General features: G+C 52.6%; 8 protein-coding genes and 1 non-coding gene across 9 annotated transcripts; 6 read left to right on the top strand and 3 right to left on the bottom strand.

The window, feature by feature from the left end:
* Positions 1-663: 663 nt before the first annotated feature.
* On the top strand, positions 664-3,038 carry STEHIDRAFT_152122 (PLP-dependent transferase; the record flags this gene model as incomplete). Its single annotated transcript, XM_007299039.1, has 9 exons — positions 664-802; positions 1,109-1,635; positions 1,687-1,738; positions 1,803-1,941; positions 2,004-2,160; positions 2,233-2,293; positions 2,342-2,586; positions 2,662-2,856; positions 2,976-3,038. The coding sequence occupies 9 exons, from the start codon at positions 664-666 to the stop codon at positions 3,036-3,038; spliced, it is 1,578 nt and encodes a 525-aa protein (XP_007299101.1).
* A 232-nt stretch (positions 3,039-3,270) lies between these two features.
* On the bottom strand, positions 3,271-3,345 carry STEHIDRAFT_t8. Its single transcript has one exon. It is a non-coding gene; the product is annotated as a tRNA-Met (tRNA).
* Positions 3,346-3,728: 383 nt separating this feature from the next.
* STEHIDRAFT_127582 (mitochondrial carrier) lies at positions 3,729-5,334 on the top strand (the record flags this gene model as incomplete). The annotated part of the gene is made up of 3 exons (XM_007299038.1): positions 3,729-4,109; positions 4,158-4,401; positions 4,457-5,334. 3 exons carry the CDS (start codon positions 3,729-3,731, stop codon positions 5,332-5,334), a joined length of 1,503 nt encoding a protein of 500 aa, XP_007299100.1.
* Positions 5,335-6,568: 1,234 nt separating this feature from the next.
* Positions 6,569-8,833, bottom strand: STEHIDRAFT_165026 (uncharacterized protein; the record flags this gene model as incomplete). Its single annotated transcript, XM_007299037.1, has 12 exons — positions 6,569-6,753; positions 6,811-6,902; positions 6,965-7,065; positions 7,126-7,226; positions 7,292-7,532; positions 7,590-7,718; positions 7,774-7,861; positions 7,931-8,116; positions 8,178-8,253; positions 8,318-8,416; positions 8,471-8,478; positions 8,535-8,833. 12 exons carry the CDS (start codon positions 8,831-8,833, stop codon positions 6,569-6,571), a joined length of 1,605 nt encoding a protein of 534 aa, XP_007299099.1.
* Positions 8,834-10,170: 1,337 nt separating this feature from the next.
* Positions 10,171-11,719, top strand: STEHIDRAFT_127581 (uncharacterized protein; the record flags this gene model as incomplete). The annotated part of the gene is made up of 4 exons (XM_007299036.1): positions 10,171-10,774; positions 10,845-11,002; positions 11,065-11,196; positions 11,261-11,719. The coding sequence occupies 4 exons, from the start codon at positions 10,171-10,173 to the stop codon at positions 11,717-11,719; spliced, it is 1,353 nt and encodes a 450-aa protein (XP_007299098.1).
* A 190-nt stretch (positions 11,720-11,909) lies between these two features.
* Positions 11,910-13,167, bottom strand: STEHIDRAFT_117775 (NADH or F420H2 dehydrogenase). The gene is made up of 6 exons (XM_007299035.1): positions 13,042-13,167; positions 12,517-12,910; positions 12,358-12,437; positions 12,260-12,300; positions 12,131-12,207; positions 11,910-12,059 (listed from the first exon to the last, which is right to left on the bottom strand). Exons 1-6 carry the CDS (start codon positions 13,154-13,156, stop codon positions 11,945-11,947), a joined length of 822 nt encoding a protein of 273 aa, XP_007299097.1. The 5' UTR covers positions 13,157-13,167; the 3' UTR covers positions 11,910-11,944.
* A 139-nt stretch (positions 13,168-13,306) lies between these two features.
* Positions 13,307-14,727, top strand: STEHIDRAFT_144095 (uncharacterized protein). The gene is made up of 4 exons (XM_007299034.1): positions 13,307-13,511; positions 13,609-13,784; positions 14,227-14,380; positions 14,503-14,727. Exons 1-4 carry the CDS (start codon positions 13,323-13,325, stop codon positions 14,653-14,655), a joined length of 672 nt encoding a protein of 223 aa, XP_007299096.1. The 5' UTR covers positions 13,307-13,322; the 3' UTR covers positions 14,656-14,727.
* Positions 14,728-15,338: 611 nt separating this feature from the next.
* STEHIDRAFT_117773 (uncharacterized protein) lies at positions 15,339-16,220 on the top strand. Its single transcript, XM_007299033.1, has 3 exons — positions 15,339-15,653; positions 15,724-15,863; positions 15,928-16,220. Exons 1-2 carry the CDS (start codon positions 15,369-15,371, stop codon positions 15,850-15,852), a joined length of 414 nt encoding a protein of 137 aa, XP_007299095.1. The 5' UTR covers positions 15,339-15,368; the 3' UTR covers positions 15,853-15,863; positions 15,928-16,220.
* Positions 16,221-16,678: 458 nt separating this feature from the next.
* Positions 16,679-24,037, top strand: STEHIDRAFT_117770 (uncharacterized protein). The gene is made up of 7 exons (XM_007299032.1): positions 16,679-17,317; positions 17,778-18,239; positions 18,396-18,562; positions 18,666-19,104; positions 19,205-19,980; positions 20,053-22,173; positions 22,233-24,037. The coding sequence occupies exon 7, from the start codon at positions 22,515-22,517 to the stop codon at positions 23,613-23,615; it is 1,101 nt and encodes a 366-aa protein (XP_007299094.1). The 5' UTR covers positions 16,679-17,317; positions 17,778-18,239; positions 18,396-18,562; positions 18,666-19,104; positions 19,205-19,980; positions 20,053-22,173; positions 22,233-22,514; the 3' UTR covers positions 23,616-24,037.
* Positions 24,038-24,186: the final 149 nt, after the last annotated feature.

Raw genomic sequence — 24,186 nt, 5'->3', positions numbered from 1 at the left:
CAGACGATAACAAGATGGGAGGCGGGTGTAGGCGTTGAGCGAGAGGTGGATGAGTTGTGCTGCCATTCAAGCAGCCCGACGTGGAGTCGTGGACATGCATTTCGAAATGACGCGGTTCACGTGAAAGTGTGGCACTGTCCGCCACACTTTATGCCTTCGCGTCCAACCACCACCACGACGTCGACCTACTCTCTCGGGTGATGCAATTTCGCTACCGAATCTCTCGTAACCTTGGCTGCCTGATGCACTGCTTGCGGGAGACGTAATTGCCGTTCTTGATGGCCTGACTTCAGCCCCGTTCTTTTCCCTCGTCCGCTATCATGAGACGACGGTGCGACTCAGTGCGATCTTCCGTGACCCCCATCGGGAGACTCTGGTCAATTGATCAACGAAGATGAGTACCGCTCAAGTCCTTGACTAGGTAGCCCTGAAATGACATCGGTCAGTGAACGTTTGAACTTCGTTATCCCCTTGTGTTTTGTCTACCCTCGCAGTCTCACCGCAAGGATGACTTGAGACGAGTCACATCTTATCAGATAAGATGACCCGCAAGCCACCGGTTATATTACCAGGTGGGCTACTTAAATACACTCTCGCCTCGAATTGCGTTTCCACACACACGCCTTACTTGAAGGCATCCACCCTCTCGACCTGGACTAGATGATGAAAGATGAGAAACACAGGGTCTACAAGTCTATCGACTTTTCCCATCACCTCTCTGACCTTGCGAAGCGGCGCGTCGCATCACCGATTAAATCTTTACAGAAATACTCCAAGCCAGGAAACATCGAATTTGGTGGAGGTAAGCTAGCAAGAAGTCCTCGCGAGCCAGACAGAGTCTTTCCGCTGCCCAATAATAGCTCTCAGATGGAAGTCGTACTGGGCCACACTGTGGCGTCAGGGGCATAGTGACGATTAATTGAATTTCCGAGCCTACCGTCGCAAGGAACCGTGATAGTCCCTTCAGAGTCCAGTGCTCTAAATTGAGCTCATCCCATCCTGTTGCATCTATTTTTTTCTCATGGCCACGACTGACCAACCATTCTCTAGGCTCTCCAGACCCGGCTTATTTCCCCTTCTCCGATCTCTCCTCTAATGCGCTAAGAAGACGCCTTTCCTATTGAGATTGACTCCTCATCTACTCCACCCTCCCCCCTTGGATGGCTCTGGCGCCTCTTCGGATCCTCGCAACAGAATACCACCAAACTTACCGTCGCGAAGACACCTGCACCTACTGACCTTGGTCTCAATCTTGCAGTTGCCCTCCAATACGGACCCGCGACCGGCTTGAAGCCTCTCCAGGACTTTTTGCAGGAATTCTCGGCTCGCGTTTATAACCCCGCCTTCAGTGACTTCACCACTCTAGCTCATACAGGAAATACCGACGGCTGGGGCAGAGTATTGAGCACGTTGATGAATGTTGGGGACAATCTATTGACAGATGAGTGGGCTTACCCGACTGCATTAGTTGCGGCGAGGCCTTTTGGACTCGGAGTCGTTCCTGTGGGGATGGATGCGGAGGGCATGAGGCCGGACAAGTTGAGGCTAACATTGGATAGGTGGGATGAAAAGAAGGATGGAAAGAAGCCGAGGTTGCTATATACAGTTCCTGTGGGACAGAATCCGAGTGGTTCGGTGAGACCCTCTGGTATGTTTTATAGTCCGTTAAGATTGACGTTCATCTAGACCGCAGGACTACAGAGGAAAAGCGACATCTACGATATTTGTGTAGAACATGGTAAGTTCTTGTTCTTCTATTCTTCGGATGAATTAGCGTTGATTTAAATGACGGACTTGGCCAGACATTATCATTTGTGAAGACGATCCGTACTACTTCCTGCAGATCGGCCAATACGTTCCCAAGTCATCCCGTGATGTCTTTGCTCTAGACGCAGAGGATAACGCTCAGTATCTCGCCAATCTTTCCCCGAGTTACCTCAGGTCTGCCCCAATATGTGTTGTCTTTGTCTGCACACGTTGACGCTAGTATCCCTACATCGTAGCATTGACATCCAAGGCCGCGTAATTCGCATGGACACCTTCTCCAAGACCGTTGCCCCCGGCGTTCGTCTCGGCTGGTTCACCTGCAATCCGATGTTTGCTGAGAGGTTTGAGAGAATTGGCGAGGTTTCGAGTCAGTCGCCATGCGGTGTTGGTCAGGTGAGCAGAGCTCAGAACATTCGTCATAAACACAGTTCGACGTGATATCAATTTAACTATCCATCTCGAAAGGCCATGGTAACGAAGCTCCTGTTAACATGGAAATTCGACGGCTACGTCCGCTGGCTACGAGGTTTGCAGCACTACTTTTCGTATCATTGTCCATACTCACATACCCCAGGCATCCGTTTCCAATACAAGCTTCGCCGTGATCTTTTCCTCGACATTATCAGCGAAGAATTTGACCTCAGTACCTCGACCGGATCCTCGTCTATGGGCGCCTGGGCTGGTTGTACCGTCTATACCGCCTACACCAAATCGAAAGCCATCACCTGCAGGTCATCGTTGACTGGCAATGACGAGAAAACCCCCGAGCGAAAGCGTATGCTGAGTTTCGTGGCGCCCTCGAGCGGCATGTTCCTTTGGGTGCGTGTACAACCCTGCTTTTAAACATGATTTTCCTATATATTCTTAACTGACTCTGCGCCCACCATGCTCCAGCTCAAGCTACATTTTGAAAGCATCCCTAAGCCCTCCCCTGACGATCCTGAGACCACCGAAACAAAGTTATGGTCCAAACTTGCAGAGGCGGGCGTCATCACTGCGCCTAGTTGGTTCTTCGCCACAGATCTTGTGGAGCCGCCGGCGGATCCGAATGTAGAGGGACATTTCAGGATGAGCTTCTCCAACGCTAATGTGCGTTTTATCTCCTTGGCTCTCCCTCTCTCCTTCCGCTCGCTCGCTCGCACTCTCCGTCGAGTCATTTCTAAAGATACTTAGGCGGACACGAAAGCTGACCATACTGTTCTAATCAGGAGGAGTCTATGAGGAGAGGAGTGAGAATTATGGCGAAGACGATGCGTGATTTTTGGAATTAAGTAGTAGAAGCTTTATGTCTGTGAAACAGACAATTTTTCGCGCGAAACTTCAGACTGCATGCCAACTGAGGGGTACTTGCTGGGTGAATGGGTCGATATCCTAGGGGGTGAGAGCGCCGGTGCGATCTGGAGCCGGTAAATGAATCACTCAATATGTAGTATCGTCGACGCCTATTCGCTGCGGTGAGGTGAATGAGGCAGCAAGAAAAATTTCAAAGGATTCAAAACACAGTAGCAGCACCTCGTTTCGATCGAGGGACCTCAGGGTTATGGGCCCTGCGCGCTATACCAGCTGCGCCATGCTGCTGAAGGTAGAGTGGTATTTAGGCTTATTTAACCAGTAAGAACCTCAGGCTGGCCAACCGAATTCAAAAATACAAAGTACTACGATTCAGAACCTTCAATTTATGCTCATGCTCGAAATTGTGGGCCTGAGGGACACGAAGCACGTCCTTTTCTCTTCGCCGTGTAAGAAGAATGCCGATTGCCGAGGGTGAACGTGTTGGGTTCGTGGCGCCGTGTTGTCGGCAACAATGGTAGGTCATCGACTTCCGAGCCTTTGCCCGACTCTTAACTCTAACACATCGCTTTCCTCTCGTCGCTCTTTACTCTGGAAAATTTAGATTTCTTTGTCAATAAAGGGCCGCATTGTCAGGATTATCGATTATTGGTTGCTCTTCGTGATTCGTGATGAGCGGCCCCGCATCTCTTCGCGATTTATATAACGACGCCCCTACCGCCTGGTCCTTCGTACCATCTTCAAATAACAACTCGACACCTTCGCCACCCTCACCGCCATCCTCTAGCAATGGGGTGGCATACACATTTACCTCTAGGCCACCGCCAAATTCCATCTTTGAACTTTCTCCGGGACTCACAGAACCTGGAGGGGCGGATATGCGTCTACTGCTCAAAACACTTGTAGCGAGTGCATTCCTGCAATACACTACCACTGCAATCGCTATGCCATGGGAAGTTGGGAAGTTACTTCTTCAAGTGCAATGGGTGCCACGTGATGCAGCAGAGTCGGACGACGAGGAGCCTGTAGTTGAGGAGGTTGTGGAGGAAGTGGTGAGTTGCTTCACTTACTTCATCGAACCGGAAGCTAATTGGCGGTAGTTGAGTGATGATTCTGCTGAAGATTCTTATTTCGCCGATCCAACAAACGCGAACGCGTCTTCCACTGCTCGGTATCCTGTGCAAAGGCCGGCAGACGAACGCGGGTACGTCATCCGAAAGAACGTGCTCGAGGAAGCTACACAGCTAGACTATCTCATTCCTATTGGGAGTGCGGACGGTGTGTGGGGTATGATCAAGAAAGTGGGACGCTTCCGGAGTGAAGGTTGGCTTTCACTATGGAAGGGTATGCAAGACCGTCTTTCATTCCGTTCAGGGACAATGCCTAATATAATGTCTAGGTCTTCTGACTTCATGCCTCACTGAGGTCGCTTCTTCGACTCTCCAGCCCCTAATCCTCGCATTCCTTCAAGCCCTTTTCACTCCATCAACACTATCTCCCTATCACCAACCAAGCTCATCAGCCTCCCTTCTCCTGCCTGTCGCCTCTCAACTCATTTCCGGTTTCGTTCTCTCGCCTCTGGACCTTGTCCGCACCCGCCTCATCGTACAATCCTCTCGCCACCGCCGTTACTCCGGCCCAATTGATGCCCTACATCAAATCATTCGCGACGAAGGCGGATTCCGCGGGATTTACTTCCACCCACACCTTCTCCTTCCAACCATCATCGACAGCACCCTCCGCCCCATCATCTCCCTGACATTTACGCCATTTTTGGCAGGGTGGATGTTCCCTGGTCAGTTGATCGCACCAGACACGCACCCTATCGCTTGGGGAGTCGTCGAGTTTGGCAGCAGTGTCGTGGGGCTATTAGCTACGCTGCCTTTCGAAACTGTCCGGCGGAGATTGCAGGCTCAGACAAGAGGACGGGCGTTGCCGCTGAAGACGTGTGTCGAGACGAGGCCGGCACCGTATAATGGGGTTGTGGATACGCTGTGGCATATACTTACAGAGGAGCGCTCGGATTTGCCCATTGAGAGGCGGAGAACCAGGGCTACGAAGGGTGACAAGAAAGGGAAGGGGAAAGAGAGGGATGGCGCAGATCAGAAGAAGGGGCCGGAGGATGACGAAGTAGAGGGCAGCAGTTGGTGGAGGCACACGGGTTTGGGACAGTTATATCGGGGATTGGGCATGAGGGTTGGAGCTGGTGCGATTATGGTGATTCTGGCGATGGTGAGCGGTGGGGACGACATGGATGCTGGATGGGCAGAGTTGTGAGATAGGAGCCCGGGACGATCGTCATGACATCTATACTATACTGGCGCGTATCTCTTTCACTTCGCTTCTGTCTGGTTGTAATAAAGTTCAAGTCACATCTCTCCAAGCCGGATATCTCTGAAACGACGGATCTATAGGCTGAGTGCAGGCTTCCGTGCCTGCTCCCTCGAATGATCCCGGACTCAAAGTTCATACTTGAGCCGATGACTATCCGCATTGCGATCAATGAAGGTGTTTGACTCCTTGTCGCACCGCTCCGTGCGGCCGAAACTATCCTAGTGCCCGCGTTCTTGTGGTGTTGCCTTCCGTGCAAGCAATGCCGTTTCTCAGAGATCGAAGGGAAGGGATCACTTGCATCACGTCCACGGTGATGATTTACTTGGGATCTACGGTCCTTTCTTCCTAGCGCTGAAGCCTTCAAAGTCCCGACTAGGCTGACGACTATCTATGCACTCACTCTGTAGTTGAGACCGGACCGGTTTGGCAGACCTGTCGTCTAAATACCGACCAGAGCCCGTAATCATCCTCTGTATATAACCACTATGTTGAAATTTCAGCTCTTGAAGTCATTGTCGAACCTGCTCTCCCTACACAGCCTAAACTACAAGTTCGCATTCTTCACCTCGTGAGCGAACACGACTTTTTGCTCCATCCACTCCCGCTAATAACGGGCGACCTCCGTCAGAGCTCGTAGCCGACTCTACACGACGTTCATCACGCCCTCTCAGACGTTCCGGAACAGCGCAGTGTGAGCGGAAATTCTAATGATCTAGGCTTTTGGGATTAACTCGTTGTCAACGTTTTTTCAGACTACAATGCCTGTATTCAGATGACTACAGGCCGAAGAAGCGTGGCTCGAGGCCCGCATCATCGCTGACGGTGGTCTCTCTGATGCGTCCAGCAAAACGTGGATTAAGTCCATGGTCTCCGACTTCCAAGTTTGGCGTCTAGTATCTACTGGGGTTGTGACCACTCGTCGCAATACCTACCTAGGTTCAACACATAGCAGTTGAGATCTGAAAAGTGAAGCCTGTCTCCAAGAAGTCCAGACTTGCGATTCCTTGATAGGAAAAAGCAAGGAAAAGGTGCATCGTATCAAGAAGCTGTATAAAGTGTATAAATAATGTCCATAGCGTCCAATTCGTGCTACATCGTCACTGATCGTGTCTGGTTACCAACACCGAACACGCGTGCATAGTACCCACAGAGTCATAAAATCACCCTTGCTGCCATATCAAACAAGAGTTCCATTGATATTGACGTCTCCCGCCACGGTCCCAGGCGGTACCGCATAAGGATCAGGAATGGCAGCCCTGACGTCTCCAGGATAGTTGACCGTAGCGAGTGACTCGTTCGACGATGGAGAGACACTTCCCGTCGTAAGGAACTCTATCTCGGCATCCCTGGCAGGACCGGGAACTGCAGAGACGAGGTGAACGAGTGCTCAAGGAGAGACGGTGTAAAATAGTTGCTTACCAGAAATCGTGCCATGATCGTCTCCGTGACGGACGACGAAGATAGAGTTAGGGGCTTGTGTCCATTCAAAATTTGACGATTCAGTCGGGGTACTATTGGACATTCATTAGCACGGGCGTATCGTTGCATGTACTCATCGTCTGATACCACTCACTTGAGGTCGAAATCCGAGGTGACAAGCAAGAGGGAGGTGTTGGTTGGTAGCTGTCCAGTCCCATTGTTGTTCGTAGCCAAAGGCCACCCTCCACACAAGGCCTGTCGATGGCGACTGAGTTTCACAGTGATGGATGACATGGGGTAGACGTGAACACTCACAATGAGGGTCGCGTCCTGTATATAGCTCATATTGTAGGTATCAGCCAATGCGGCAGCCTCCCTCATAGCCTGGAATCCACCGAAAGTGTTGTCATCGATGTCTGTTTCAGATCAGCAAGGAGGTAAGAATTGATGCCCAAGTGGAACGGAATAGATGTATACACACGTTCATCTAAACAGATGATGGGCAAGACAACGAAGAAACCCGCAGTATATTCGGCGGCGATAGTAGAATAGTCGAAGCCACTGGTGTCGTTCAAGTTAGATGCGGCGAACAGAGCTTGGTTGAAAGCTTGAAAGTTTGGGTTTCCATTCATGTACGCGATGTAGGTCATCGCGCGGACGTCATCTGCGGTAACATTTCCGTAAGCTCCAGCATGTGCGTTATTGAGGACAGTGCTGAAGGCCTGGAGGGTCGAAATGAGTGAAGGTATACACAGAAGATAATTGTCTCGAAGACGAACCGAAACGACGCTGCCTTTTCCCTGAGAGTTGAAAGGACAGGTGCCATCAAAGTCGGCGCAGTAAGCATCTGCACGAAGAAGAAGACGATTAAGAGCAGCCGTTTGGAACGTTACGAGGTCCGTGTTTCCCTAGCATGATGTCACATCAGTCGTGCGCCCCATCAGGGAGATAGGAACGCCTTACGAGACCAGGAGGAAATATAGCGTCGAGAACGAAACGGCCGGTGTGTTCAGGGTATTTGTTGGCATAGTTTGCACCTCCAAATGAACCACTAAGAGTGAGTTTTAAGACCGTTAGGATCATTTCAGAATATTCCAAGCATCAAATCAATGCGACTCACTAAGATACACCTAGGTAGTCCATCGTATCATACCCAAGCGCATCTCTCACGCTGTTCCAATCTTGGATGGTGTCCGTCGTAGCCATATGAGCGAGGATGCCAGTCGGAGTACTCAATTCTATGCAGGACTGCGCGTACTGCGTGGCCAAGGCTTGGTAGGACGCAAAATCTTCTGCAGTAGAGGGACTGATAAAAGTACTCAGAATAAACACTTCAATTCCCCGATCGAATGAATTGTATGGCGTACATCCCAGATGGAAGTGTGATTCCCTCTAAGGAGCAGTTCAGTGGATTGGACGAGTAGGTGCCCCTAACGTCCATCGCTAGAAGACGGAAGATTCATTTAGAACGAGACATGGTCGCCTCATAATAATAGCGGGGATGTACCGAGAAAGTCAAAGGATTCCAGGCCGGCAAACGCATAAGCATCTGTAAGGTTGAGAGCCACCTGCCACGCGAAGGATGACACCTCTTCAGCGGGGCCGCCTGGAAGGAGTATGAGTCAGATTTATATCTCCTCGACGTCCCCAATGTACTGACCTGGGTTGCTGATAGAAAATGTCAGTTACGCTCCCAAACCGAAGCCGCAAGCCGATGAACTTACAAATTGAGGAGGGCCTGAGGGTTCTCCGGACGATACATTGAGAAACCAAGAGTAATGGTATTGTTATCGGTCATAGGCTGGGAGTAATCCATGGGAACGTCGAGACGGCCACAAGCCAGTGTGGACGGGAGAGAGGACGGGAGGGTATAATTCGCAGCCAGTAGCGTTGACGGGACGTTAGACGCACAGTCCACCCATTGAATGCTACTGGTACGCCTTGTAATTGCAGTGGCCAAGGTGCCATCGGCGGCGAGAAAAGTCGCCAGAAGAAAAAGGAAGGCAGGAGAGAGAGGAGACATGATGTCTAACGAATCAAGAACCGACTGAAAGAGGAAGAGGAACAGTGACTGAAGGTCCTCAACGCCGCCGTAGAGGCTTTTATATGCATTCACTGGCCTGATGGCGAGTACAGCCTCTTAGCCGCCACCCTCGGTCATGACTTCCAAATGCTATATGCAAAAATTCCAACGGACGGAGTAAACATTGAACAGTATCATAGCAGGCAGACTGCGCGAAAAAGATTGTTGCTGCCCGAGGTTCATGATATATTCGTGGGGTATATGAGAAGTATGTCGACCCCGATCCACATGGCTATTCGCTCGAGGCAGAAATCGTGGTATAGCATTGTATTGATGGATGAACACACGGTATCATCTGACATCGATCAAGGAGCAGCAGCGGAGACCATACTCTAATGAGAATGACGCACTGCATTGCGGACAATGAATCCCGTGCAGCCCTTGAGACCACTGAAGGGAAGTTAGAATGATGTTGATGGGACACTCATTCGCACTGGCGACTTCTACTATTAGAGTGCAGTTATACTCTAGTTTCTGCATGAACAAATACATTTTGGTGAGCTGGAACGGCTTGAAACTGACATATAACTGACAATAACAAAGTGCGATACTCACTCGTGACCTCAAACTCGTAGATGCTTGACAGTTTGAATCCTCCGGATGGCCTTACTAGCTGATGCCTTTGCCCTGACGAGAAATACTTCGAGGGCATCGATCATCAACCTTCATCAACGCCACTCGAGCGCAGCAACAGACGTCTCGGTCAGTGCGGGCGAACACTGCCAAAGACGAAGTGGAGTGCATAACGGAAGTGAGTTGCAGTCGCCTACTGATCACTTATGCCGTAGGGATCTGTCCTGTACGGAGTGAGTTGATTCAGGACGATCTGGGAGCTACTTCGATTCGTCAGTCGTGTCGTGCTTGCGCCATTCTGACTGCTCGTATACATTTAACAAAGCCGTGGCGATTCCACACTTTGTCAACGAGAGACCTATAGCCAAGTTGAATCGTCCAAATTTGAGGTCGATCGATGATCATCATCCCAAGAGAAGAAACGCAGAAAAAGACCGGATGAGGAATGCTCGTTTATGGTGTAGCGAAAGAGAGCTTGATAAGGCCTCGGAGTCAAGCATTCGAAGGAAAGAACAAGGAAGAACGGACAAAGTAGGCCACGACACCAAATTCGCCGTGAGGACGGTTTAGGTAGAAGAATCCCACGGATGCTGTACCAACTTCTAACTGAAGCCGTCTCTGAACTTCTCCTTCAACCCCAACCTACTCATTTCTTTCACCAAAACCCGCTACTATCAACCACTCGTAGCCACCACCCTATAATCATGTCGAAGTCCAAACAAGAAGAAGCCCTCGCCATCCTCGATGACCTCGACTCCCTATCCCCCGCCGCCCCGCCCCCTTCCATCCCTTCAGGGGCCACACCCACCTCCAACCCCAACGAAGCCGCCGACGTCCTCGCCTTCCTCGACGAAATCACCCAAAAATCATCCGAACCCACCCGTCCGACCGTCACACACTCAGCCCATGCCATTGACAGACCACTCTCGCGCGCGGGAACGCCTACGTTACGGAAGAGTGGGGAGAGAGTCAAGGTCGGAGCGCCGGCTACGCTTGGAGGACCGGCGTCGACGATGAGCTCGAAGGGGCTCTCGAGGCCGGCTTCGAGCTCGAGTTTGGCGGGGAAGAGTATCACGGGTGGAGTTGGTGCGGAGGCGACGGGAGGGAAGTCGGAGCAGGCTCAGCCGGCGATCGCGGGGGGAGGAGGGTGGGGGTGGGGAAGTGTGTGGTCGAGTGCGTCGACGGTGTTACAACAGGCCAAGACGGTGGTGGATGAGCAGGTTAAGAATTTGCCAAATAATGAGAAGGCGAGAGCGTGGAGTGAGGGGATGATGGAGTATGCGAAGAATGCTCAGTTGGACAAACTTAGTATGTTTTCTCCCCGGATTCAGGTGATTTCCTTTGAGGAAGTGTTTGCTGATTTGGGTCGGAATCATAGGCAAGGATTTCAGGAGAGTGGGATTGTCGACATTGACCGATATCTTGAACGCCGTGGCTCCCCCTATTTCGGAACACGAGGTTATCCAGGTCTGGTTGAGCCATGATATGCAGGGCATGGACGGTGTCGAGTCGCTCGTGTACAACGCTCTTGCTCGGGTGAGTATGTCTATACTATATTCTACATCCTTGAGGTCTAATGCACGACACTCAACAATCAGATAATGGAACAAGTCGAAGGAGGCGACCTCGTCGTAAATAAGGGCAACGAGTCCAAGCACAAAGAGTCCACCGAGACGAAACGTGAAATGAATGCCGTCGAAGGCTTCGAGCCCGCATTAAAGCTCGCACAGGTATATCCCCATTTTGCCCGTGCATTCCACATCCAGTTCTTTACTCACGTCCGTCGCACAACAGGCCAACATCGACGAAATCATAATTACCAACAAAGCCCCAGCACCCACCACAGAATCCACCGCCGAGAACCCAACGACTCATTCCTACGTTTACCTCCGCATCCAACCGTACACCACCTCCTTCAGCCTTCCAACCCCCACCCCATCAACAGCAACCGAGGAAACCCTTAACACTCCGAGCGCGCCCATCAACCACCTTCAATTCGTAATCCAACTCGTCGACCCAGGACACCAACTCACTCACACGACGGTCACACAAGCCGTTCCCGGTGCATGGACCGAGCTTTGGGAAGATTATGATTGGGTTGAGGATCTAGTAGCGGAGTCGTTAAGGGTGGGTGTTGAGGTTGTGGGGCAGGAATATATTGTGGCGAGAATGGGGTGGGGGAAGAAGGATAAGAGTGCGCTGGTTACGCAACCGATTGAGGAGAGCGCTGAGCCGTCGGCGGAGGACGCTTGAGGGAGGATTGTTCGAGTTGTCTTGACGGACTTTAGAGCTTTTATTTTGGATGGATGGTTTACGCTGGAATGTGTGGATGGTAGTTTCTTATGCCTTATGTGTACTCTCACCATGAAATTCGTCGAAAAAGATGTAATATATCCCTCGCGAGCCAAGCACAGAAATGCATGATAATTATGATCTCTATTACCTCCCGCAAAAAGATGTAGCTGAGCGGCAAGATACCTACTTCTTCTGCTCCTCGGCAGGTTTGGGCGGCGGGACGGGCTTGAGCTCGTCTGGTCGGTGAGGCTCGGTTCCACCGCCGACTTGTTCCCATGGAGAGAGGGCCTCGAAGTTGCTGTGTTATATAGACGAAAGCAGGATGGGTCAGTTTGATAATAACAAGGGACGAGAGAAAATTGGACAAACCGGAATGCTTGGGTGAGCTGTAGAGGCTCGTAGACGACGCGCTTGCGCTCTTCGTCGTAACGAACTTCGGTGTAGCCCTGAACCAACATTGAGATGGATTGTAAGAGCGTGAATAACGAACGTGCTTACGGTGAGAGGGAAGTCCTTCCGGAGAGGGTGACCCTCGAAGCCTAAGACAAAGCTCAGTTGAACTCGAATGTGAATGTGGCAGCAGAAATGATACGCACCGTAGTCGGTCATGATACGACGCAAGTCTGGGTGACCCTCAAAGAAGATACCAAACAAATCATATGTCTCCCTCTCATACCTGAATGCATATCCCTTTCAGTCAATACACGCGTCGTCTCCAAGAACCACAAGAGATATCGAGCCTTCAAAGGACTCACCAATCCGCACCCCTAAATACCGGCACCGCACTCGGTACAGGGTCCGCCTCACCCGCATACGTCTTCACCCTAATCCTCCCCGCATGCCTGATACTCAACAGATTATACACAATCTCGAACCGCCTGTCCCGCTCAGGAAAGTCAGCAGCAGTCACGTCCATGACGGATTTGAACTGGCATTGCGCGTGGTCGCGGAGGAAGGTGAGGACGGGGACGACGCCGGAGGGACAGATGTGGAGCGTCAGTTCGTCTTTGAGGACTGAGAATTGTTGGATATATTTAGGGAGGCATTGGAGGAGGTAGGAGCCGTAGGAGTGTAGCTTTTCGGTCGTCTCGGCGTATTTGGTAATGGTCGGGTTGGGAGAGGTTTGTTCAGTGAAAGGAGACTCGGAGGCTACAATGTATGCAAGGATTCAAGACATATTGATATAAGTGAAGCGAAAGTTGGAATTGTTGGAATTAGGTGAATAGGCAAGGATGCGGGGTGAAGAGTAAGACGGAGAACGGGATTGGTTGGGGCTTTACCTCTAGAGGGACGAGATGAGTGCAAGCTGCGTGCCGCCGCACAGACGGCTGGCCGTGCAGCCACTGGCGCAGACTTGAGCAGACGACCTGTTCTGACGGCGGCGCGTAGGGACATTGTTGTGTATCGTCGGTTCGTCGCTGACGCGAACGACGAGCTCGGTGGGAAGTTCAAACTCCGCCCGGAGCCCCTCCGGCACGCGTTCGCCACAAAGTCGCGTTCTCTACTTTCCTTGCCTTCACCTCACTTGCACTTTCAGGCCACCGTATAAAACGCAGTAACAATGGCCTCGATAGAATCATCTGAATCCGCATCACCTATCATCTTCGACTCACTACCTTACTTCGACAAGGACCGCGACGAGAACCCCGTCCTCGCAGAACAAGTCGCGCACGTACTTGCCGTTGAGACACAACAGGTCAGCCAAGAGGCGCCGCACCCCCATATGGCCCCAGCTTTCGAGATATTCTCTGTTCGTGCTCGTTCAAGTTCTCTACACCCACCCTGCCCCCCTTTTCCTCTTGGCTGGCCTGGTTCTGGACTGACATTATAGGATTGTTCTCGGACAGAACAACCCTCTATTGGCGGCTGAAATGCAGCGTATGGAGCGGAAAGAGAAGTTGAACGTGATCAATGCGGATAAAAACAAGTTGGCTTTGGTAGCTCCAGGACCCGATGCGACGGAGGAGGAGTGGAAGGCGGCGTTGGACAATGCGCATGTGCAAGTTGAGCATCAGAGGATACGGTAAGTCCAGTTGTCTTTCGGCCTGAAAGTGAGAGCTGGGCTTCGGTCATGAGTTGCAGAATGCACATGGAGGAAACTTTGGAGGAATACCTCTGAGGCTGGTATCATGAGTGTTCGCCATCTTATTTAAGACAGCTTCGTCCGCGTGAGTGCCGTCACTGGAACGTAGTGAAGTTCCTCACCAAACGCCCCCGACAATACTGGCTATTGCTCTATAATTGACGTATGCGTAGGCCAAGGGGTTTTCTCTATAACCCTCACCATTTCAGTGGAGTGCCATTTCGAGTGGTAGCTATGTTTGTCCCGAAACGCATCTCGTCACACTATCGTTTCTCTCAACCACCTGTTACAGTCTTAAACATGCAGGTTGAGCACAATGCCTTGTTATCTGTGTCATCTTGTTTACATGGTCCCTTCATCGCTGATATGCCCATCCGTATAGGCACAATAATCTTGCATTGCTTCAACAGTATGGAAGCAACGCATGGCGGATACACAACTACCTCCTTGAAGCAGATACTAAACAAGAGGAGAAATTGCTCGAGCAGGCACGCGAACAAGCGACGCACGTGAACAGAGACAGGAGGGCCATTCAGGTCAGTACCATTCTACTCACCTCGGCCAGATCCCCTATGCCGCCTACCTCGATTCTCAGTTCTATCTCGTACTGACATATTTAACATCCCTACTTCCGCATCACCACCTTCCCGTCCTACAGGATCGGATAGGCGCTCAGCTGGACACGCTCGATACGAGATGGCAGGGTCTCGTGTCGAGTGTGGTGAATATTGAGACTGTGAACGCAGCGTTGGAGATGGAGGTGCATAGGCTGAATAGGAGGGAGACGGAGTTGGCTGGAGCGTTGGCATGAGATGGAGTGGAGTCGCCACCTGTTTTTGTCTCTGGCTTTGATTCTGTATTTTATCTATTCTTTGCTGTCCCGACTTTGTTTATTGCTTCTGCCTCGTTCCAAACGCGCAGGTTCGTAGGCTGAGGTCACGACTGTCTCGTAACTCTGAATTGATATGGGGTGTTTTCAAGCGGAATTTCGCAGAGTTGCGTCGAGCTCCCTCCACTGAATGAGTATATCGCTCTTTTTATTTCGCTAGACGTCTCATCGAGAGACACCCTCGAAGTCCACCAACGTTCTAGGCTCGTCGAAGAACGTTGTTCTTTCCTCGAGCTAGGCGCTCCGAACCGCCGGGCTGAGACGGAGACCATGACATTGGCTTGCGAGAGTGATCGGACCCCGGGAACGGAGATCGGTCAGCGAGTCAGCGTTTTCTTGCGGGAGATTTGCGGAAGATGATGAGGTCATCGTCCCTGCGATCCCTCACACGCTCCATCCCGCACTTTTTGTCTCGTCATGGTTCAGATCTGCTCTCCATCGTACGTTTCCTGGCTGCTGGGCCCCAGCGCTGGGTATAAAGGGCAGCGCTGAGACCGTGGGCTCGAGCCTCACATACTGTTTCATACCCCCACATAAGCCTGTGCATTGACCCATTGATCATCTCGACGGCTCACCACTTTAAGCTGAACCATCCTACATCTCTTCCACACCTGCATCATTTCACGATCTAAACGATGAACTCCGCCCTTGCTCCTGAAATGCCTACGCCTATGCCTACCAACATTGAACCATCAGCAGCCGCATCTTCCTCCACGTCTCCGTCTAGCTCGTCCCCATCACCTCGAAAACAACAGACCTTCGGGCAGTCATTCTTGTCTACTCTGAATCTGTTGCTGAACACGCCACTCGTACCGCCACCCCCAGTTGAGCCTATGGAAGTTCAACTTCAGGAGATGCCGTCGAGCAGGTCTTCGTATCTGGGTGCTCAATACGGTCAGGGCCAGGACAGGAGAGGATCGGTATGTTCATTACCACGCTGCTTGCAAACCGAGGCAGAGAGCTTACAGTGGTTCATTCTTGTATGTGTAGATGAGCACCACTCGCAGCATTGTGTCGTACGAAACGAGTGCTGCTGAGTCGGATAGGAGCTCAGTCTCAGTGGCGGGGCATAGGCGGAACTTGTCTGATGTGCCGCTGAGCGAGTCGGACGAGTACTAGTCTATATGATGGTATGTCCTTCTGCCATGTAAGTCTTTGCGATATGCCCGTAGCTAACATTTATCATTTGTTCAGGGACTCGACGGACACCATTATTACCATATTTGTTGTGGATCGGAAACGCCTTGCAAACGCTACATTATCGCCTTATAAATTTCATCTGCGCTTCCAGGTTTTCACATCGCACCCTCACGTACATGTTTCCACTTGTTCCTTGTCCTTCCCGCTGAGCCACGATCCTCCTTTGCAATTGTGTATCATTATTCATCGCTTCCACACATGTTGTACGGTATTATCACTTTTGTAATTCTGCTTACTACTCTGGACGCAAACGGTATTGCCCGTTGACTCGTAATCTATCTGCTCACTGCACCTGCTTTGTCTCTTCCAACTCGTCGTAACGCTCCGTGCTCATCGTCGAACAATAATTCATGGGCTGGCGCAAGATCCGCAAAGCGCTGTGGCCCTCGTTCTTCGCGCGTGTCGGATGCGGGGCGGCGTGCGGCCTCGAAATTACCGGAAAAGGGTTAGCGACGGGAGCAATCGCCCGCCGCGAGCGAGCAGCCACTTTCAGAAGAATCGACTGCTCGATATTTCCTCCTCCCCACCGGCATCTTTGCCCCCTCTACACTCACACCCATCCATATACACACATCAGGCTGCACATTTTATAGCCGACAGGTGCGCATGCTCGACATATCTTTGGACAGATGTTCGAATACTGCGGGATGATTGACTTGTTTGTGCCGCTTTGTGCGCATTTGGATTTTTGGTTTTCGGTTCGGCGATCACAGGTCGTCGCACACCCTTGCAACCCGTGAAGAAAGAACAAAGTGGTCTGCGTCTGAAGACGCGTTTATGGAGAATAACGAGACGACGACGTTGGGGATCTCTGGACCGAACGGAACGGGAACTGAACCGGCTCCTTCTTCGACCCCTGCGGCCACATCGACCGCCACCAACCTTCCGTCGAAACCAGAGTCGAGTACCCCTCTTGAGAGCGACGGCCATCCCAATTCGAATGATGCACTCCAGCAGTCCCAGGCTGATGGACCACCGACATCGACGTCCACCACTGACGCAACCACCGCCGCCACAATTTCTACGACACCGACACCAACTCCTGATACGGCCAACCCCGGCCACAGCGCAAGCACGAGTGCGAACGCACCCACGAATAATGTCGGAGTCACCGTCGCACCATCTACCTCGACTTCATCGGCTTCGTCCCCTTCATTCTCAACATCGCTTAAGCCCCTCTCGGGCTCGGCTGCATCAACGGTCACGGCAGCCCCGCATCCGAAGAAGTTCGCCGCTGTGAACGTCGCAAAGAAGTTTTGGGAGCAGAATCATTCGTCGGCGGCGGGTGGCACTGGTGCTAGTCCTAGCTTAGGGTCGTTGGGGTCTGGACATGGGCTGTCGAGCTTGGCGGGCGGTGGGAGTGTGTCAAAGGGGGCGAGCAGTTGTGAGTGTTTTATCTTTTTATCTTTTTTTTCTTCTTATTTTTTTGTCGGGTTGCTTTGGTTTTGTTTTTGTTTGTTCGCGTTCACTTCCTTGCTGGTTTGGTTCGGGTGAGGTTATGAGAGCTCTTTATTTGGATGGAATTTGACAGTTCGTGTGGCGCGAGAATCGAGAGTCGTATGCTGTTATGGTGAACAACTGTGTTTGCGAGTACTTGGAATATCGGCGTTTGGATGCCCTTGCTTCCACAGTGCTCCTTTCTTTAAATATCGACGAAGACTTAAGACTCGTGGTAACACGTTGCATTCACGATTACCATATTTTCGTTCTTGTGTTCATAGTCGTGTCCTTGACAAATTGTATTTCTGGATCCTCCTCTCCGCACCTTTCTTTGCTCTTATAAGATCTTGCTGTTTTCTGACTTGACTAGCTGACGTACTCTTCATTTTTTCCCAATCAACCAGCAAAACCCTCTCCGCAACCAACAGCACCTCACTCTCGCCTCATAACCACAAAACTTACAGCCCACCCTCAACCTTCGACGACAACTGGCCCAGGCTGGTCGCGCCCTTCCTCAGCCTCTCCCTCTCTCAATGCCAATGGTCCTTCACCCTCACCCAGTTCCACTAATCTTGACGCTACCAACCCCGCAGCCGTTGTACCACCGGGCGGTCCAGTCCCGGTGACCATATCGACTGCGACCCATGGGCATGGTCCACCGGCTTTACCGATCGCTGGGAAGGTGATTCAGCCAATGCCGAAAGGGGCTATTGTCAATATGGAGAAGGAAGGTACGAACGGGGGAAGTAGGCCTGTGTGGGGTAGGACGGGGCAGGGCGGTGGAGGTGGCGGGGGAATGGGAGCAGGGATGTCGAGGGTGCAGAATGACTTTCCGACGGCGGCGGAGGCGGCTGAGGCGGCGCAAAGTACGTCGTCTTTTCTTTGTCCCTTTCATCAGCGTGGGATCCCTTTCTTGAGTATGGTGTATTGTTAGAAAGATGTTTTGTGCATTGAAAGGAGTTGCGCGTCGTGCTGAATTAACGTTATTTCTTTTGGGTCTTTTTTTTCTATGGTGCATTAAGGTCGTGCGGCCAAACAGCTGGAGAAGAAGGCTTCGAGCTCGCAGGCTCAATCGACATCGACAGGGACCGACACGAATAAGGAACCTCCACCGAACGAGGCGATGATGCAGGCGGCAGATAGGTTCCGAGGCAAGCACTTAGATCCAAACGCACACCATTGGGACGACGTGCGTTTCATTTCTCTCTCGTCCTCCCTGTCTCATAAAATATCTCCTTCGAATGTAAATAATTGATCAACTTTGTGTGCTTGGGCGTGTATGGCTGATGTAGATCGAGGAAGACAATGACGATTTCCTAGACGAGGTCATCGAGTTCGGCGACGGACGACAGTACAAAGTTGTCGAAACAGCGGACGGGGACGGACAACCGCCTTCGAATTCCTCGCCACCCAGTGGTCCAGTGCACAAAGAGGACAGATTCGCGGACGACTTTGATCGGAGCTGGCCCAGGTCGGGTGGGGGCGGGGGAGGTGGAAGGCCTCCTCCGCCTGCGAATGCATGGGGTCTGAGGCCGAGAGGTGGGCCTGGTGTTCCTGCCCACGGTCCTGATCATGATCATGGTGCGGACGGTCCGAGAGGTGGCTGGAGAAGTGGAAGGGCGGGGTCTTCGACTTCGAGTTTATCCCCGCAGGAGCCTTCGAGGGTATTATTCAATGAGAGGTCGAATCGGTTGGAGCCTTATGCAAATGCCCATTCGAGAGGCGGTCCTGGTGCGTCTTTTCCCCCTTGCTTCTTTGCATGCCTCCTTCTTGTTGCGTATGCATATTTCGAGATGTGTAAGGGATACGATATTCAATATTTTTGTAACAGGTGATTCAAGAAATGGTCGTGATGTGCCATCGCACCATCACAACGTTCAACTCCTCCAAAAGCCATCAGAACCCGACGGTCTCCATCCCGGCCACAAGACTTTCTCTCCGACCTCTGACCACGAACCAACCAACGCCTGGGGCCCACCTCCCTCAACCCGTCGAATGTCATCCACCTCGGAAACTCAATCCCTTTCTCAGTCTCAGTCGCAGTCCCCGCTCTTGGGACGAGGAGGCAGACAGCTTCCACCGCATCTGTCGGCCATGCCACCACCTTCGACTATCCCTCCGCACCGGCAGTACTCTCAATCACACTTACATTCTCCTCACTCACCTGTGCCTGCGACGAGGGACCGCGAGCCATCAACAAGGGAATCGTGGGATTTACGCGCGAAGGATGTGGATCGGGAGGATGCAATGTCGAGCGTGAGTATCGGCCGCCATGCCTCGTCCGCTCGTTCGCCGGGTTCTACGACGCGGGTTCTCGGTCCCGGGTCAGTCGTCTCTGGGACTTCGGAGGCGGCGCTTTCACCACCACCCGCCGTTCCTACGCCGCTGGTGGGTGTCGTAGATGAAGATGAACTGAGAAAGGCGGCTATGCATACCGCGGCGGAGAGGGCAAGATTGAGGAGACAGCAGGAGGAGGAGGAGAGGGAGAAGGAGAAGGAGAGGGCGAGACGGAAGGCGGCAGAGTTGGAGGAGAGGATACTGGCGATGAAGGAGAAAGAGAAGGAGAAGGAGAAGCCTGTTGCTGCCCCTGTGGTCGAAACGATCAAGGTATGATCGCAATTTAGTTGATATCCGATTTATGTTTGTGTGTATTGGGCGTGCTGACGAACCTTATTGTAGGTTGTTGAGTCCCCGAAGGAGGATGTCAAACCGTCGCATCCAGCAGCCTCTCTGGTCTCGGAAAGAGAGAAGCCAGCGTTTTCGAGGACTTCGTCCTTCAGGCCAGCACCAGGTCCTCGGGATACAGAGTTCTCTCGTCCGCGATTAAGTTCTTCAGGGCCTTCTCAACGAGGTCCACAAAACTTCGTGCATGCTCCGGCCCCGCCCCCACCTTCTGCGGAGCCCGACACTTGGAGACGCTCCGGTCCTTTGCCACCTCTACCACCACCGCACCACCCAGTCACTCGTACCCGTTCATCTCAGTCACAGGCGCGGTCTGAGCATTCCGTGCATGTTGTATCGACGGTGGCTCAGGCACCTCGGCCGAGCGTGGCTGATGTCGAGCATATCTCGTTGGACAGGGACGAGGGGATGGAAGAGGTTGATTTCACGGACATGGGCAAGTTGGTCGGTGTTGAGGACAAGCCGTCGACCATCCCAGAAGAGCTTGCATCGTCGCCCGAGGTTCGACAGAAACCCACCGTAGCGCAGGATGGGCTTTCGAGGAAGCCACCACGGCCTGTGGCTAGCGATTTCTTCGATGATGGACCTCTGGCTACGGAGTCGAAAGTTCTCACTAGGAACGATGTCGTGTCTTCGTGGAGGAGAAAGGCGGTCGATGAGCAATCGTTGTCCTCTGTACCGGAGGGTCGGTCCGACGAAGCTGTCACGGTCACGAAAACAGCTTCGAGCGTCGTTGGGAGCTCACCTGAGTCTTCGATCAGGCCCCTGCCCTCTGTCGCGGAGTCCCAGGTATCCGCAGGTCATCCAGGATTGAAGGCGCATCGTCCACCGCCAGGGGCTTCTCAGTATCGTGAAGCTTCATTGTCAGCCTTGGACGACACGATAAGTCGCATCAGGAGCACACTTAACCATATGCACACTACGGACAGATCGCGAGAGCCATCTGGCTCTGAGCATTTGGCCGGTGCTGAACCAAGACATCCCGAGAAACCAGAACTCACTCAGATCAAGACCGACTTCACCCCACCTACGCATGCGAAGGTCGAGCCCACGAAGCCTCAGGTATGGATCCCACCCAACCGCAGGCCCGAAGGTTTCGTCAGACGCGAACGCGAACCCCGCGCTTCTGTCCCCTCGGAGCCCACTTTCCATCCACCGCCGCCTTCACCGCCGAAGGACTTCGCCACTTCAAGTGACCCCGAGCCTGCGAGCCCGCGCGCATGGAATACTTACACTGTCAAACTCCCGAAGCATTTCGTGCCACGGTGGCCACCTGTAACGCAGAGGCAGCAAGATGCGTACTACAAATCAACGGCGAGGGCGCTGCGGTGGGACAATCTTTTGAGTTTCGATCCACCGGTGGAGGGGATGAGGCGGGACACCTTGTCGTTGAATGACGTGTTGTTCAGAAGGCCGGCGCCACCGAACTACAACGGCAAGATCAAGTATAAGGTATATATCTCGAAGGAGAGGTTGACGCCATGCGATCCTGCTCGGGAGGGGCCCTCTGTTCCCACTCGTCCTGCTTCTATCGCGCCTTCTGTTTCAGAGACGAGAGCTCCGGTCACGACTATTGCTCTCGCGAAGTCTCCGCCGCCACCACCTAGCAGGACCGCGAACGTCAATGGTGCAGGAGCGTTTGGGAAATCACGAGAGGCAGATAACCTTCCTTCTTGGCGACAGAAAGCTCCTCCACCGCCATCTCAGCCTTCGCCACCCTCACCAGCTCCCGTCGATCAACCCGAGACTGTCAGCCTCTCGCCACCACCTGAAGCTGACGCAAGTGCGCCTCCCGATTCTCCGCCGATTAGACCGGACGGAACGGCATCAACACGACTAGCGTCTAAGGTGTCTGAGGGTTTTGAGCCGCTTCATCGCAAATATCCAATGGAGATAGTGGACTCGTCTTCGCGGGTAAACTTTATGGTGTCGAGCGAGCTGCCGGAAGGTCAGCGGCCGCGACCACCTCGGTTTGATCCAGAGACGATGGCTGCTGAAAGGGCCAAGCTAGAGGCAGAGCGTACTGCTTTGAATGGGGTGCACTCCGCAGAACAACTAAGACCTTCAGTGGTAGGCAGTAAAGAGAATGGCACGGGGAGCAAGAGCTCGGAAGGTTCTGTGAGTATCATGCTAACTTATACATTTATTGAGATAATTTACTGAACAGTCTGGAACAGTCTGGACAATCTGAACACATGCCGCCAACGCCACCTCAGCAGCCCGGTTCAGCGCCATGGACGAAGTCCCCGGGTGCATTCTCCACGAAAGATTCGCCGGCGCGGCCTCCAGATCCAGAACACCTCAAATTTCTCTGGTCACAAACAAAGGCGGAGCTTCCCTCTGTGAACTCGCTTCAAGGTATTGCGGACGACCTGACTTCGGTACCGTTCACTTTGCAGGAAGTCAAGTCCGAAGATGGGGAAACACCGCCTCCGACGACGTCCCATGGTCCGTCACGGATGTCGCTGCACGATGTGACTCGTGCATTCCAGCAAGTCCCTACGCCTTCGTCCTCGTCCTCGGCCAAGGTCATCCAGCCGCCATCGTCCGGGAACGTGTCTTCTTCTTCGCGCCCTCCACCCGCTCGTGCACCCAGCTTCACACTCCCTCCGCCAGTGCCTAATCCTGGACAAGCCATGCGCCCATCCTACATGACTTACCCTTCGCCGATGATGAGCCACACGCCCGCACCAGGGATGGTGTACCCCGCCGTCATGGCTCCCAGTCCTGGCCCTGTCGTCGTCAATGGACCTTCGCCACAATATGCCCATCCGGTATGGATGCCCACAGCTCCTCAGACACCGATGATGAGACCTATGCCTGCTTCACCATACCCGGCACCAGCGCAGTATATGTCCTATCCCTCTCCCGGGGGTGGCCCACCGACGATGTACGCTACACCTCCGCCGGCGGTCATGCACACCCCTGCTCAGGCTCAGGCTTCTGCTGTGGCGGCACATGCACACCATCAGGCTGCTCTCCATGCTCAGCAGCAGCATCAACAGCATATGCAACAACAACAACAGATGCAGCAACAGCAACAGCAGCAGCAGCAGCATCATCAACACCCACAGCCGCATCAAACACCCCAGCAAGCTTCAAAATCGATGCCTCCACCACCAGTCCCTGTGCAGCAGAACCGCGGTCGACCATCAACCGTCATGCAGATGAGCCCAGCGATGTCGCACGCCCATGCACATCCGCAGATGCAAGTCGCCCCAGGAACGCCTCATCATCCCGCGCAAGGCATGCCCCCAATGTATCAGAACAGTCCTGCGATGATGCATATACCGCTTCTTCCACCTCCTTATCCCGGCAGCCCTGCTGGGAGTGTAGTAGGAGGAAGGCCCGGTGAGGGTATGCAGAGGGGTGCGTATGGGGCCATGCCGGTGCAGGGGACGCCGATGATGGGGCAACATCCTCTGCCGGGTGGTGTGATGGGGCATGGACATCCGCCACAGGGGATGATGCAACCTCAGCAGCAACAACAGCAGCAACAGCAATACCAGCAACAGCAACAACAACCCTACGGTGCTTCCCATTATGGCCGTCCGTGGTAGTGTTGCACTCGAGGGTGCTAGTGTGTAAATACGTGCACATACATGTGTACATCGTCATGCTCAGCCGCAATGGACCGCCTATTTGCTGACGCTTACGATACTGCATTCTTTTTCTTGACCCCAAGCTCGTTGGCTTCGTGATTTTTCCCTTCACTTGGTTCCCTTCAATGATTTCCCTTTTATCTCTTATTCTCTTTTCTTGCATCTAGTTATTTAGTGTCGTCTACGGGTTTCTTACTTGCCGGTGGATCCGTGACGCACCATTCATGGCTCTTCTTCTTCAAGTTATCGCCTTCCTTCTCAAATTTCATCGGCCCTTTTGCATCCACGCGCCTTCAATCTTTTCTCGTTTCCCGTTTTTTCGACCGTCTCGCCAACTTTTTCAGAGCCTCGTCCAGTCTCGTTCTTTTCCCTCAGTTTTTCTCTCTCTTTAGCTACCTATCATTTAGTACGTACGTACTCAGCCCGTGCTCGAATCATCTGAACTTCTTGACCATCGAAATTCGTTCAGTTGGACGATCTCACGCTGAGGGGAGAGCGAGTAGTCCGGAACACCTACCCGGTACCATCC

Source organism: Stereum hirsutum, assembly GCF_000264905.1.
Source record: "Stereum hirsutum FP-91666 SS1 unplaced genomic scaffold STEHIscaffold_1, whole genome shotgun sequence".
In the NCBI taxonomy this organism is placed as follows: domain Eukaryota; kingdom Fungi; phylum Basidiomycota; class Agaricomycetes; order Russulales; family Stereaceae; genus Stereum; species Stereum hirsutum.
The sequence above is the reverse complement of the archived record's forward strand: the minus strand, read 5'-3'. Positions and strand labels throughout refer to the sequence as shown.